We start from the raw sequence: 15,866 nt of genomic DNA on the forward strand, positions 1-15,866 counted from the left end.
ATAAATGCCATATATCTGTAATCAGCAAAGTCACAATTTCAAGATCTGCCTCATATCTGCCAAGATCTGTTGAAAGATATGAAAAGGTTTTCGAGTTGTGCTCTGGGTACGAAGCCCACCCCTCCATTTTGAGACTAAGTCCGAAACGTTTCCATGGAAACCAAGAAAATAATACATCACAAAAACCTTCAAAAACCAAAAGGTACCACTTTGGGGTCTGCCACTCATATCTAACAAGTTTTACTCACAGATATTAAGAAGTTCTGCTCTGGAAATGAAACACACCTCTCACTTTTCAGACTAGGTCCGAAACGTTTCCATGGAAACCGAGAAAATAATAAATCACAAAAACCTGTACAGAGCAAAAGGCACCAGTTCAGCTTCTGACATATCTACCAAGTTTTGCAGAAAAATATTGAACGGCTTTGAGTTCTGCTCCGGAAACCAAACACACCTCTCACTTTTGGGACAATGTCCGAAACGTTTCCTTGGAAACCGAGAAAATAATAAATCACAAAAATCTGTACATAGCAAAATCTTCTGATTGATATTTCTACCAATTTTTGCAGAAGAATATTGAGTGGGTTTTAAGCATTACAAGCCGGGGGGATAACAAAACCAACAGTATTTCTTTTATTTCTTGTTGACCGTGTACAATCAGAAATTGAAAATAATGTTTCGTCTGGTCAGTTTTCCTTTCTCCTGTGGAGAGACAGTGTCCGGTGTCTCCTCCTCTTTGCTCGGGTCTGTTCTGATTGTGCAGCTCGCTGTGTCTTCTCTGGCCTTTTTAGTTGTCAGGATATTCGAGAGACCGTACTTCTGTTCATCAGAAGAACGCTTGTAGGTACGGACAGCGGCACTTCTGTGTCCTGAAAGAAAAACTTAACTGTTAAGAATTTTGAAAATGTTCTTACTACTTGAATTATTTAAACCTAGTGATAACAGTTTTGAGTGAGTGAATTTTTGTTTAACGCCACTTGGGGAATATTTCAGCCATGAGCGTCGATGGGATAATTATAATGAAACATTAAATGATCTCTAAATATAATACTGTAATATGTATAAAATTTGCGCTAAACGTATCCTTCCAATTGGCCAATAACATTGTCATAGTTAAAGGGAACTTGCCTGTAATTTCGCACTCCGTTACTGCACGATCATGTTTACCTCGAGTCGATTCTCTATAGCGCACCAATACGGAATCTATTTGCTACAACGCTGATTTTCTCGAGTTGTGTTATTTTGTTTATTCACTTATTCATTTTTCACCAGATCGGTTTATAACACGGATGAAACCCTTCTCCTCGGATTTGGTAGCGCATGTAAACCCTTGGAATCGGGAAAAACACCTCGGGCCTTCGGCCCTCGCTATTTTCCATCCTCCGCGGGTTTACATGCGCTACCAAAACCTCGGAGACGTGTTTGATCCTACACGTGACATAGTCTTCACGATGTTAGCATTAGGAAGGATAAGGTGCGGTAAACAAAACCATAATTACAATGAATTTACATTTATCTACATTAGGTTTCCATCAGTAACATGAAAATAAATGTTCCAAAAGTTACAGTGTTGATAATCATGGAAAACTATTAATGGTCACGAAATCAATACTTTTGTTATGAATAATCGGTATATTCTGACAAATGACCCAATACAGAAGCCTAAAAATAATGCAGTGTGGTCCCATTAGTGTTTATCACCTTCCACCATAAAGCATGTGCTGTTTGCTGCAAATCGCACCTATGAAATGCAGTCTAGCTCGAAAACTAATAAAGACAACATACTCAATGAGACGCTGATAATATTCAGAACATCATACCAACTGTGTGAGCTTTTTGCAGAATATGTTTCCTTAAAATAATAAAGTTAAACTATCATTAAAGTATGACACTGCTCGCTATTTGTTACGAGCGAGGAGTGCAGAGAAAGGGACAGCCAGGTGTACGAGAAAGCATGGCTTTCTCAGCACTTGTGCACGTGCCTCTCGAACACCTGGTTGTGTGGCACTCTTGTGTACGAGAAAGCATGGCTTTCTCAGCACTTGTGCACGTGCCTCTCGAACACCTGGTTGTGTGGCACTCTTCCCTCGTAATAAACAGTGAACTGTGTCACTATACTATAATGACAGTTTCTTAAACAAATTTTATTATTAGGACAAAAATTCTCCAAAAACCTCACAGAGCTGGTATGACGTTCAGATTATGATCAGCGTTTCACTGAGTATGTTATGTTTATTAGTTTTCGAGTTATACTGCTATTCATCGGTCTGCTTTTGAGTCAAAAGGACTATAATTGATGTAACGGGAATTTCATCCATTGCCACAGGTAAGTGCTAATCACAAAATGGGTTGACGGAGTATGTTCCAGGTGTAGTTCATAGTCAATGGATACGCATACATATTTTGAAAGTCGTACGTGGTGTAGCTGGACGGTCATATAGACAGTACAAGGAAAATAGCTAATAGAATACTGCTGTCTTAGGTGGTGATTTTAATAAAATAGTGCCATGAATGGTGAGAGATTCAAATACACTCATGTGCGTTTGTTTACATAACGGCTTTTGCCTATTTCTGGAGAGCTTCGGGTTTGGTCTTGGTGTTTGTACGTCCGCTTTCGACATTATTTTAGAATTGTCACCAGTATTAATACAACATATTTATGTGTATTCTTTAAAGGTTGGGAAACTTGATTTTTAATTAACGATTGAAAATATTGGGACACATATCGGAGTCTATCAATTTTGACAAAATAATGAATGTTTAGAGAGTGCATCACCACTTGCACTTCCTCATGACCTTACTTGTTTACACAGTCATTGCTCTTGAAAGATGATTGTATAAGGCATGAAATTTGCATGTGTACGATTTTCATTTTTAAATGAAAAAACATCTAAATAATAATTTAAAAAAAACAAATAATAAAAATAACTACTGTGTTATGTAACATTACAGTGGTTTATCCACCCTCTGGAAAAATGTCACAAATCAATACCGACACCCCATGCACGTGTATAGGGCTACTGCGTTGTGCACGTGCACCTCTTGAGCTTTGTATGTCAGCGATGATAACGAGAAATCGTGGTGCGGTCATAAGATGTCTGTCTACGAGTGAGTGAGTGAGTTTAGTTTTACGCCGCACTCAGCAATATTCCAGCAATATGGCGGCGGTCGTGTCATTTCACGAGCTGAGATGCATTGAGTCTGTAAAGTGGTTATCTGGGTTGGTTTGGTTGTTTGTTTGGTTGTTTAACGCCGTACTCAGCAATATCCAAGTTATATATCGGCGATTTTTAAAGACACATCATGTACATCGATCCACAGAAATGAATACGAAGTCAACAAACCTGAAAACCCGACCCTGTTAGTCGCCTCTTACAACAAGCATGGCTTACTGAAGACCAAATCTAACCCGGATTTTAATAGATAAGAAATAAGAAACTTGAAAATAGATAAGAAACTTGATGTGATGCAACTGATTCAGTAATCTTTGGGCTTGAATGAAATGAAACATCGTCAAAAAAGAGCGAAAAACAAGGGTGCGGAAACACACCAGCGCCATGTTCGATTCAAAAGCCCAAACACAACAGACTAGTGCATGTCGACAACAGACTTCCCTTACTGCATGTAGCAACGCTTCCTTAAGAAGCTACAGACAGTATTGAAGCCTCGCAACTTCTTCACCGATGCGCGCCCACAGCAGAAGCAGTGCCATTGCATGGTCACAGGATGGCCAATCCATAGGTGTCTCCCTCCGTCTTTCACAGACTGAGGGACAGGTTCCAAACCACTTGTAAAGTACAGGACAGACCCTTGCTCTAGAAGACCGAAAAAACCCATCAAGTGCAGATGAGAGATAATTTGAGTTCCAAACCTTTCGGAATCGATTTACAACTGCCAGTGCCAAGTCACAAGCTGCATGAGAAGTCTGTCTTCTACTTGTACTGGGCTGATGTGTTTGGGCGTTTGAATCAATAGTGTCACGATATTTCAACCCACTTTGAGGATACAGCCACAAACAATCGCAGTTTTATTATTTAAGCTTCCACTTAAAAAGTAACTCGTATCTATTGTTCTGATACTGAAATATTTATCCCTTGTGATCGATAAATCAGAAGACAAGCAAGACATGCTTGACCGAGATTCTTTCATCACAATAGTTGCAAAGTGGACCATCTTCGCCTTTGATCAAATATTCATGAGTATATCTAGAACGAAATCATCAAATCTCGACTGACAGCCCAATTACGTGTGACCGATAGTTTATTATGGTTTATTTTACCACTGATAATGCTGATGCGGAACCGAGTGAACCAGAATGATCACAGTTTCCAGATGATATGTCGCCAGTTGCAATTTATGAAGATTATTGCACATCTGTTGTCATTCGGTTGCACAGTAACAGAGAGTAGTTGCCCCCATTTATGTTAAAAAAGAAAACACTATCTCAGCGGAAGTCATAGTGCAGATTACGCTTCAGCCGGTTTATTCTGTAAAGTTAAACTAAAGTCTAACCTTTTAATGTATATGGACATTCGTTAGTCCTGATTTTTGGAAATAAACTTGAGCCAGATTTGACAAACATTGTTTTGATATAAAAATATTCCAGCACTGGTATAATTCAACACAAAAGATTTGAAGGTAGTTAAACATTATTGCTGCTGCCACTGTGTCGTGACCAGATGTCCCAACACATGTCATACCTGGATGTCACTTCACACTTATCACGTATTGTATTTTTTGGTGTTGTCAATCCTCACTAAAGCGAAAACCACTGATCACAATACAAAGAGGTCACGCCCGTGCACCGCCAAACATTAAAAGCTTTTTTAAGATACATTAATCATTCTATCTCCAAACAATATGCATATATACATTTATATATAGATATTAACACTGTTATGTCAACTTATATGATTACCATTCATTCAAGTGGTTACTGCTACTCTCCATTTATTTGCATATGAAAGAGTAATATTTATATTTGATTATGTATTTGATTATTGGTGACAGGTGGTGAGGAACATATCTACTAATCTTCACGGGTGAGTTGCCAGGGAAAGTGTTTAATTGTTCAGTGGTACATACTGTATACAGTAAAATTTAATTGCATGTACCCTTTCAATACACAATCCACATGCGTACCTACACTCAGTAGAGAGAGATAGTTATCACAACAAAGAACCACAAGATATAAACATAACCTTCACAGCAATCATCACATTTACGATATGTTTTGCGCTATTGTCTTATCGACATATTCTGGACAAGCAATATCTGAGTATTATACATTCATTTCCAAAGATCAGATACTGTTGAGCCAAGACATGTATAAATTTCTCGGAAGCATGTATATGACGGTAATCTATATTATTGATAACCACCACTGCATTGTACACTGCCTTTTATGGTACATGGTACCACACTGTCGCTATCATTCTCTTTATTTCAGTTATGACTTTTATAACCTTAAACGCTTATTGCTTTGACCCTGTATGTTTTCACACCAGTAAGACTTAATCAAAGACAATCCCCTTGCCTCTTTATCTGTCCATTGTGGTCTCTCCGTCTGTCCATTTCTGTCCAGTGGATTCGTTTCCATTCTCAACGTCTTGGGAAGTATTAAAACCTGCCGTGAGGTGCTACATGATATCCTTCCGTGTACCCGTTTACAGTCGGTTGAACAGTAGCACACTTTGAGGTAACACCTGGTATGTGGCAGGACGTTACGGGGCAATAAGACAGGTTGTTGGTCTTTTCCAGCATTAAATTCACATTTGTTTTACTCTTTTAACCATTACATATGGAAGAACGGTCGATAGTCTCAAGCAGAACACCAAATTCATTCTTTAAAAGCGAATGGTTAATTCAAACCGAGCTATCAAAAGTTCCCCAAAAGCCCTCTTTTTCATTCTCGCTCACCATTGAAACCACTCACAGGTTACGTAACTGTCGCCAGAGTCATGTTAGGAAGGATTTTCAGTTAGGTGTATGTAAAATGTGCAACAAGCTCGTCAATTTACTGATTCCTCGACGCCAGCAAGACAAATGCTCCCAGTTGTCGGGTGATGGTGTCACCATGCACATATTTCCACCGTACCCCTCAGCGCGTGCTAAATGTGTTTGTGAGTACGAAGCGAGCGTTGTGGAAGCTTGTACGTATTAAATCGGGTGGTTCAACGCTTATCTCCCTTCCAAGATCGAAGATGCTATTTAGATTTGTTTTCATCGGGTTAAAAAAATCAAAACTACTTTCTAGTTGTAAATTATTAATGACCAAAAGGATTTTGCATGAAACAACTTGTAATATAACGATTTCCTCCTCGGAAGCGAGATTGTGACAATAATATTAAGTAGTACCATACTGACACTCACCTTGCTTCTTAGGGTGAAATTGTAATGTCATGAGCAATGACATGCAAAATTCTATTGTCCATCCATCAAATACATATTTTACTACCAGTAGAAACTAGTTACATTTTATAACTGGATGAAAATAATCCTAAATAGCAGTTTTATTCACAGACAGGGCGCCGCCATCTTTTAAAATCGTGGCGTCACGGTCTTAAGTCAGTTTGTGAATCAACTGGAATAAGGTTTGTTTCCATCAAGTTAAATAGTCAAAACTATTTCGTACTCTTAGTTAGATATGTATCTGAATCATGACCCAAACAGATTTTGCATGACACCGTTTGTAACAGAACAACATATAAACCATTATGACAACAAGCGATTTTGACAGAATCATCCATAAAAACAGATTGTATCTCGGGAAATATGCAAAGCAGGTGATAAGATTAAATGGCACCAGATTGTGAAACAGAACTTTCAGTTTTCAAAACAATTGTCGCGATTGCAGTTTAGACTAAGACATAAATCTACCCCAGGAAATGTACATCAATACTGCAGCAACCCAAATAGGTATACATCACATTACGTCACGGCGGCGCGCCCCTCTGATTGGTTGAAATTTCGTTCGAGGGTGAGAATGGTGCAATGTTGTCCAAAAAGATTGTTTAAGGTAATTAAATGTCGAAATGTGGTTTTAATGATGGGGTTTAGGTTATAACGCTGTCAGTAAAGGATTTATGTATTTGTAGCCACATTGAGTATATGTATTACGTCGCCGTATCAAATAAATGACAGGTTTTCAAGAGGTACATCTTGTGGTGAGCTCGCTGAAACATATACTGCTTTACTGTATTGAGATTTCATCAACCGTGTAGAAAGCAGCAGTTGCAGTTTTATATCTTCCCACGATCCCCAGAATAATCGCCTAAGTTTGCTTGCTGGGGATCTAGGACCTGTTTCTATTTTGTATTATTCATGCTTTTAAGTCAAAATGTCAAATACTCATTTAGTGTCAGTTAAGTAGTTTTCCTTCACATTGTCGAGAGGTATTTTGATCTAAATTTGTTTAATCTTTAAAGTATAAAATGTTCTCATTACAATATGGCTCATATATTATTGATGTTACGTCGGTTTCTAGATTTATGTTAACTCCACACTCGTACTCTTGAGTTTCGTTAAAGTCGGCTCTGTGGATTCCGGGTGAGAATGTATGTACCCAACAAGCTCGCTTGTGCTAAATGCTCGGCTGGTCAGGCTCGTTCAAGCTGATGACTATGTCACCGTGGCCCTTTTGTGAGGATGGATGCTCATTTTCACAAGTCGTGGATTGTCTTTTGCAGGCTGGAATTTTCAATTAAGGCCGTCATATATTGTGAGTGAGTGAGTTTAGATTTACGCCGCACTCAGGAATAGTCCAGCTATGTGGCGGTTGTCTGTCAATAAGCGAGTCGGGACAAGACAATCAGTGATCTACAGCATGAGCATCGACCTGTGCAGATGGGATTTGATGATCCTGAATACCCGATCCCGTTAGTCGCCTCTAACGACAAGAATAGGTTGCTGAAGATCAGTTCTAACCCGGATCTTCATGGGTCCTACGTTATGTTATCTGGCGAAGACTGGCGTCTTGGGGTCAAGGTGTAATGGGGTCATGTGTTCTGTCATCTGCTGATGATTGGCCCGATACAATGCGGTAATGGTGTAATCATACCCTACAGTTAACCATCAGTTACTAGAAAATATGAAGCGCCCGAAAATATAGTTTCATGGCTGGTCACAGTACATTCATTTGTAAATACTAGTATACATGTCATCTGAGATGTTTTGTTACGGTTAAGAATTTACCGTGACAAAAGGTGTAAGAAATTCCCTTTGAACCAGCAAAGCAGAACAAAGAAAAGTATACAACATTCAATTATTGTATTATTTAGCAAAGAGAGCAAGATATACAAGGTCACAAGTCAATTTCACAATACCGATTTTAAATATGAGGGTTTGGGTCTGTGGGTCACAAAATATATAGCAAACTCACCAGAGTCTTAGTGGGAGAGAGAAACAGAAACAGTTATGCAGAATGTAACACAGCGAGCTGTCTGACGGCTATGAAGACCAAGCGTTGGCAGCGATTGATGATGATGTATATACTCCAGTAAGTGTGTGTCAGTCACAACACGGCAGCTAGTTATATATATATATATATATATATACATATATATATATATATATATATATATATATATATATATATATATATATATATATATATATATATATATATATATATATTCAGTGATAGTTTCAAGAACTTTCGAACACTTACGCTCTCGAATGCTCTCGAATAGTGTCCCGGAAGTCAGCAAATAGAAAACCAAGGGTAGATAACTCCAAAGTACTTCCGGAAAGCCTGCTGCCCAAATCCTAAAAGTGCTGACCATCTATTATACGAAATGTGACCCATCATTATAATTATTCAAAACACTATAAGTTGTGACCCATTTACAACTACCGCAATAATAATTAATAACAAAATATACAGAAAGTACACTCTCGTAACAGTTTATCCGAGAACTTTATTATATGATTTACACATCACCGTCATAATGATCTAGGAGATATTATGATTGTATCCGCTGTCAACAATGTGTGTACATTACTTCATTCTACATAATGTACCAGTATCCTAACACCCTTGCAACACTCCTCTCTGGTATTGCAATATATGTGATATATCCAGGAGCAAAATGTCATTGTTATATATGTATCTAACTGATGCTCTGAAAATCTGATATATAGTCTAATGAATACTAAGCTGCAGCAACCCAAAGGAGGGAGTGAGTAATAGATCCGTTTGTCATACTCAGAGCAGTAGTTGCATGCTCATGTGTGTGGACCGATGGTTCTTAATGTTGTTAACAAGACATTAACATTTGCAGACTGCCGTCACGAAGCTGAAAGAAAATATGCTGAGTAGAACTGAATAAATTTTGGAATATTTCATAATACATGTATATGAATCCATTTCTAAAATGTTCCTCTAGGATAGCCCAATGAAATATTCTTTTGCGTAAGACTGTGACTCTTGTATCTTTTCGCTACTGCTGCAACTAGAGCTTCTGAGAATCTGTGCATGTAGAAATCCTCTGTCTCGGGTCCGTGCATGTCCGTTGTTTTCGAACGCCGATAATGGTGCATCGAGGCCACGTCCTCCTCCACCACCAGAGTCTGGTAGCCACGTTTATACACCTCCACATAGTGAATAAACATCTCTTCAACTACATCGGGTATTACCAGGCTTTTGGGGCGGATCCCCTCAGGGCTTGTCTTCATTCTTGTTGTGTACAATAAGGGATGTATATCATACATCTCAGCAAGACGTTTGAAGAGGAAGTCTTTGGTCGTCTTATTTTTGAAAACAGGAAAGTAGACGTTCTTGAAGAGAAGAGCACCGGTTAGCTTATCGCCTGATGTTTTATTGAGAAGCTCATCTGCAAGATGCACAAGGTCGTTGTGCTTCCTCGGAACAATGATCTCATCAACATCATAGAATAGAACATATTTTGCAGACTTCATCTGAGACAAAAGACACTCGTGATATGTACCTAATTCTGTCCAGTGCGAAGCCGATTTAATGTGACTGCCAATTGGACTTCCGGGATGGTTGATACTAAAGTTTCTAATTTCTACAATACCCTCGGCCTCGTATTTCTGGAGCATGGTGACAACATTTTGCGTCTGACTGTCAAGGTAGAAGACAAACTTGTCCACTCCAAACATTCGGCTGAGTTCAATATTCCAAACAAGCTGTGACACACTATTGTAGTTGTGTTCGAAAGCTTTGATACATCGGGTCAAAGAGTTCTTCCGTTGCTTGGTACGCCACACTGTGATGTTGTTTCTTGGAGATATGTTGCCCTGCTGATGAACCGAGAGGAAGGATGGTCTGCCAAATGCCTTTGGTACAGGGCAAATCACATAGCCATTTCGGTATCTGAAACATAGGGCACACGGAATCTATACATGACTGAATTCTCCGCAAATACAGAAAACGGATGAATAGAAGTGCAATAACCTGTGCACTTGTTTGTATATCAATGTCGGGCGGAATCTACGAGAAGAAAAGATATTATAGCTCACTTTTTGAGAAATGATCAATCCCGTGAAACATTCTGGATATTCATAGATCTAACTATACAAGATAGTCTCATCGACTATCCAAAGACCAAAGATCCGAGATCGATGCCGTGGTATGGAAATGAAACGTGATCAGTTTACGCCTGGCGAACGTCACTTTCACACCTGTAAGGAGCGGTCGTTAGGTCATTTACATTTATGCCGCAGTATTTGGATTAAGGTTTGGAGTTGTTTAAAATCTGTTCTTCTTGATATGGAATGGTAGGAGCCCATGCTCGTTGAATGAATTGTGTTGTTCGGGACGATCAGGATGCCCTTGCATGAATGCCCAGAAAATGGATCAATGTGCCAACATAAGCACACGTGTGTAAATCATAACGTCAATACAGATCTTAATGAGAAAACTGGCCCGTGAATATCCAGGTTAGAAATAATCTTCAGTGACCAATGCCTGTCATAAAGCGGCGACCTAATGGATCGGGTGGTCAAGGTCGCTGACTTGACACATGTCATCATATCCTAGTTACGTAGATCGATGTTCATGCTGTTGATCACTGGACTGTCTGCCGCCATAAGACTGGTATATTGCTGAGTACGGCGTAAAACTATATTCACTCACTCACTAATGTGAAAATCGAATTTGAGGATATCCGGTGCACAACACAGTTTATGTGTTTGTTGCTTTCAAACATTTGGGGTGTTTGGTTCGTTGGAACATTTGGTGTAGCATCAATGCAGTTAACAAACCTATCATGCCTCTTAAAGAACACTGTCTGGTCGACACGGAATATAAGGACGAGTATTAGGTTTCGAAAGGTTTAAATCTAATTTCAGTCCAAACATGAAACAAGAAATTAAATTATAGTAAAATTACAAACGGGACAAAGTGTCCCGTCGGTCAAGATATAACCGTCAGCCTGATTTATGCTTGAACACAAAAATGATCGTCGTGTTGTAATTATCCTGTTATTAGACGTTTTCGCCAATCTTGTGCTTTGTTTCTGAATCTTCAGTTGGTTGTATCGACAATTTAATGTAATGAGTAAATAATTGTCTCTTCGTAGATTTATCTTAATATTATCTGCACAGATTATCGAAGAAACTGGTCTGAACATTACAAGCCTGTGTCATCCATACGACTAATTCTTTAGTGAGAAATGTTGATTTTTCGTGCCTAAAGGGAAATCTTTAGTATGTTTACTCATGTGAGGAATGGAGCATTGACCTTCACTGTGACCATCAAGACCTCCCTACAAAGTATAGAAAGGAAACACAAAATATTATTTGGAGAATAAACTCACAAATCAGGGTCGATATTTTTTCCCAGTATGGCAAATACATAATCCATCATGCCAATTTGTGGAACTCTTACGAATAGCTGATATCAATTTGTGGTGCTCTTACGAATAGCTGATAACAATTTTTGGAACTCTTACGAAATCAGTTTGTGGAATATTTTTCAAGTGATATAAAAATATCTTTGTAGCTTGCTTCCTCCTGTGTGTCACTTAAGGATTGGTTGTCATTCCTGAATATCCCTGCCTTGGAAGGTTCCGGGTCAAGAACTGATGCATGAGATGAATCGCTGGAAACTAGAAGCACCAATCTCTCTGTTGATGCTTACGTTGATTCGGTATTGTTTCTGTGGCCCATCTCACATTCACGATATGGTTGTTTGTGTGTTATTAATGCAAATGTCTTGTAAACAGTACTTTGGGTGATTTCAACACAAGTGAGTGAGTATGGTTTTTCGCCGCTTTTAGTAATATTTCAGCAATATCACGACAGAAGACACCTGACTTTCAATACAACTTTGCATTGACACACTGCGAGACAACAAGCGTGTTTACACAGCTAACAATACATTCGCGGAACTGACCATTCCATTTTTGAGGATGTGTTGGAGTGTGATCGTGTGGGGGATCAACGTTTGAAATATACACCTTTTGTTTCTGGAAAATTACAAAACACAACAAAGTAATTCATTGGTCATTGCCGATGTCGTGTAATAAAATGAATTGCGTTTGATAAAGGAATCTATCTAGATTTATAGGAGGCACAGTTGAAAAAACAACTTTCGCAAGGAAACGCCATATTTAACACATTCTCACAAACATGTACATACCGATTTTGTAGGAGTCTTGGCATAGCTTCAGCAAAATTGTATTTTGCGAAACCAATAACATGAGAGAACACTTCGTTGGGATACTCCAAGATACAGGTATAGTAATACTTCAGATCACCAGGAATCATGGCAATAACACGAACCACAGGAATGTCATCTCTGTCGTCATAGTAACCAGAATATACAAACGTGACATTGTCACTGACCCACTGAAATCCCCCAAAACGCCTGTCAGCTTCATCCTTCTTTCCAGCTTCATTGGCGTTTACTTCGGTCTTTTTAGGACCATATTTCCATTCACGAACATCCGTCTTTGCCCTTTCTGATGGACCGAAAGTTTTCTTTGAACGTTCACTGATACTGTTTCTGTCAACACCGTCTACCGCGATGCTGTGATACGAAATATACTGGCGTACCTCTGCATCTCGTTTCTGAAACTCTGACAAAAATCCATGAAATGTACGTTGCAAAAGATATTCATTTAGCAATATGAAAGGCATATAGAGAAGGATTCCAATCAAAATGATGAAAGGAAACATATAAGTCATTTTCACTAAACGCAGAGCCATAACATGCGCCTCTGTTCAACAGCGATCCAACTTTAAAAGTCAGTGAGAATATACCATGAAGCGTAGGTATATGGAGGAAGGAATCCCAGCTGGTGCCAGTCATAGACGTGTCTTTTCCAGCACATTGCACTAGAGAATACCCACCAACCACATCCAGATGAAAGGCTGCTAGCGAACAGAAAATAAATTATTAACAATTCCGTTTATACAACAAATACCTGTGCAGCGACCGTGACACGCATATTGAATGTTTCTGAATATTCATTTACGGTGAATTAGTGTAACCTGCATAAAGGAATGTCCCCAGAAAACAAAGCTTGAAGAAATCCTAATGCTTCATTCTCCGAAATAGGATTCTTAGTGAATAATAGAAATGTACGCATGGAACAACGGAAAACACCACATAATTTTCATAGTATCAATGTATTTTAAACAATAATCAGAGAAAACTGACACATTACTAGGACCAAGCGAGACAGACATGAAATTGCTCCAAAGAAAATGTTACATACTACTCCATCAACCAAACTGAGAACATCATAAGGAGTTTCAGAAGTTCCCAGCGTGATACTGCATATCACTCACTGAGGAAAAAATAAGGGATCACATGAAAACGCAAGTGTTTCTTTACTTTTTTGACTCCTTTCATTTGACTCCTTATTTCTTTCCCTCACTATATTACAACGGTATTCAGTATCGAGGTTTGGAGACTTACAATCGTACGTGGCAAAGGACGTTGGCAAACCCCGAAATAACAATAACAGTACACCAAGCCACTCTAGGGAACAATAGGACCCACCGCAGGCTGTTGTGTTATTACTTAATCTAGGTAAACATCTACCCAAGAGGTACCGTAGGTATATACTCTTAAAAAATAAAGTAGGGGAACTTGAACTTTCAATTAGATAGGAAGTGTAAACGTTAACAAACATTTCAAGGACAGACATTTTATGAACGCACCACCATTTCCCTCTTTAATCACCCCCAAAACACAAGGCATGATATGCACGTGCACAACACAGTATTCCCATATCGCATGGGGTCCCATTCTTGATTTTGACGCTTTTTCAAGGTCGAGAAATCATCTTGCATCACTCATGTGTTAGTGTTTGTTTCTAGTCGTTTGTTTTAAAATGAAAATCGTATACATGCAAATTACATGCCATAAAAACCATTCATCTTTCCAAAGCGACTACAGTCCAAATAACTATGGCTGTCAGGAGGTGCAAATGGTAAATGCACTCTCATATTATCATATCAACATTGATTGACTCCTAAATATTTTTAATCGTAAATGAAAAAATGAAGTTCCCCTACTTTTTTAAGAGAATAGTTACTTAGCAATTAGATAACATCAGTATGTGACATATCAGAAGATCGGTTCTTGGACCTCTCGAGCTCCATTTTACCATATCTACTTCCCCTCTAGGTGATATCGTCAGATCCTTCAACCTTGAACTGTATTTATATGCTGACGACGCTCAGATTTACATATCATTCAAACCCTTACGTTCCTCATCAGCTGTGTCTTTATTTCTTATCACTGAAGAGTGTATCACAAGCTGGATGCCGTCACACTACCTCAAAATGAATGAAATGATGACAATGACCTCACCTGAACTGAACTAGTCTTCCACTCTAAGCGTCTCTAACCCAGTATCTCTCTTCCCAAATTCTATTCCACCTTTACTTTTCCGTATGTTCTCACCGATCAAATGACTAGTGTCTCTTGACAAAAAAAACCCAACATATTGTGACCCCTCAATTCAGGAACAATCTACTTTCTCATCTCAAAACGCAACCAGATTTAGCTGTTTTTGATTCAAATTCAAAGGCTTTTCTCTTTGCTCAAGCAGTTGAACTTTGAATTCTGCGTGATAGATATTGGCTATGTATGTATGTATGTATGTATGTATGTATGTATGTATGTATGTATGTATGTATGTACGTATGATTGATTGGAGAGAGAGAGAGAGAGAGTGAGACCGATGCATGCATTGTCAGAATAATAATACAAAATATTGTCTTAATATAATAATGATCAGAATATAATCGTATGCTATTTATGAGTGAGTGAGTTTAGTTTTACGCCTCACTCAGGAACGTTCCAGCTATCCATTCCAGCGGTCTGTAAATAATCGAGTCTGGACCAGACAATCCAGTGACCAAAACATGAGCATCGATCTGCTCAATTGGGAACCGATGACATGTGTCAACCAAGTCAGCGAGCCTGACCACCCGATCCCATTAGTCGCCTCTTACGATGGCAAGCATGGGTTGCTGAAGGCCTATTGTACCCGCGGACCTTCACGGGTGTGCTGCATCTAATGATCTCTTCATATATCATTGACAGATCAACAAGAATAGAATTAGACTAGAGTTTAACATTGTTTGTTGTTTTGTTGATCATTTCATCCAGTCCAGATATGGTCAATCTGTTCTGGGGATTTTTCATTAACATAATCTTCGGGAAGAGTAAAGTTCATTTGGGGCATTTTAGTTTATATATATTAGAAGCACAACGTAAAAGCGCAAGACATTGTACATGTGTTTATTGAAGGAATGAACAATATCAGATTTGTTTTCACTAAAGAACATACACGTGTTAACAGTATGCCGCGCCTGTCTTATAGACTTAGAAGGACTTTTATATGTTTATTTTTGTGTGAAATACTCGCTGTTCATTTACTCCA

The 15,866-nt window shown here is 38.7% G+C and overlaps 1 protein-coding gene across 1 annotated transcript; it reads right to left on the reverse strand.

The window, feature by feature from the left end:
- Positions 1-9,369: 9,369 nt before the first annotated feature.
- Positions 9,370-13,028, reverse strand: LOC137292080 (glycosyltransferase family 92 protein C33H5.2-like). The gene is made up of 2 exons (XM_067823622.1): positions 13,021-13,028; positions 9,370-10,336 (listed from the first exon to the last, which is right to left on the reverse strand). Exons 1-2 carry the CDS (start codon positions 13,026-13,028, stop codon positions 9,370-9,372), a joined length of 975 nt encoding a protein of 324 aa, XP_067679723.1.
- Between the last annotated feature and the right edge of the window lie 2,838 nt (positions 13,029-15,866).

Source organism: Haliotis asinina, chromosome 7 (genome assembly GCF_037392515.1).
Source record: "Haliotis asinina isolate JCU_RB_2024 chromosome 7, JCU_Hal_asi_v2, whole genome shotgun sequence".
Classification (NCBI taxonomy): domain Eukaryota; kingdom Metazoa; phylum Mollusca; class Gastropoda; order Lepetellida; family Haliotidae; genus Haliotis; species Haliotis asinina.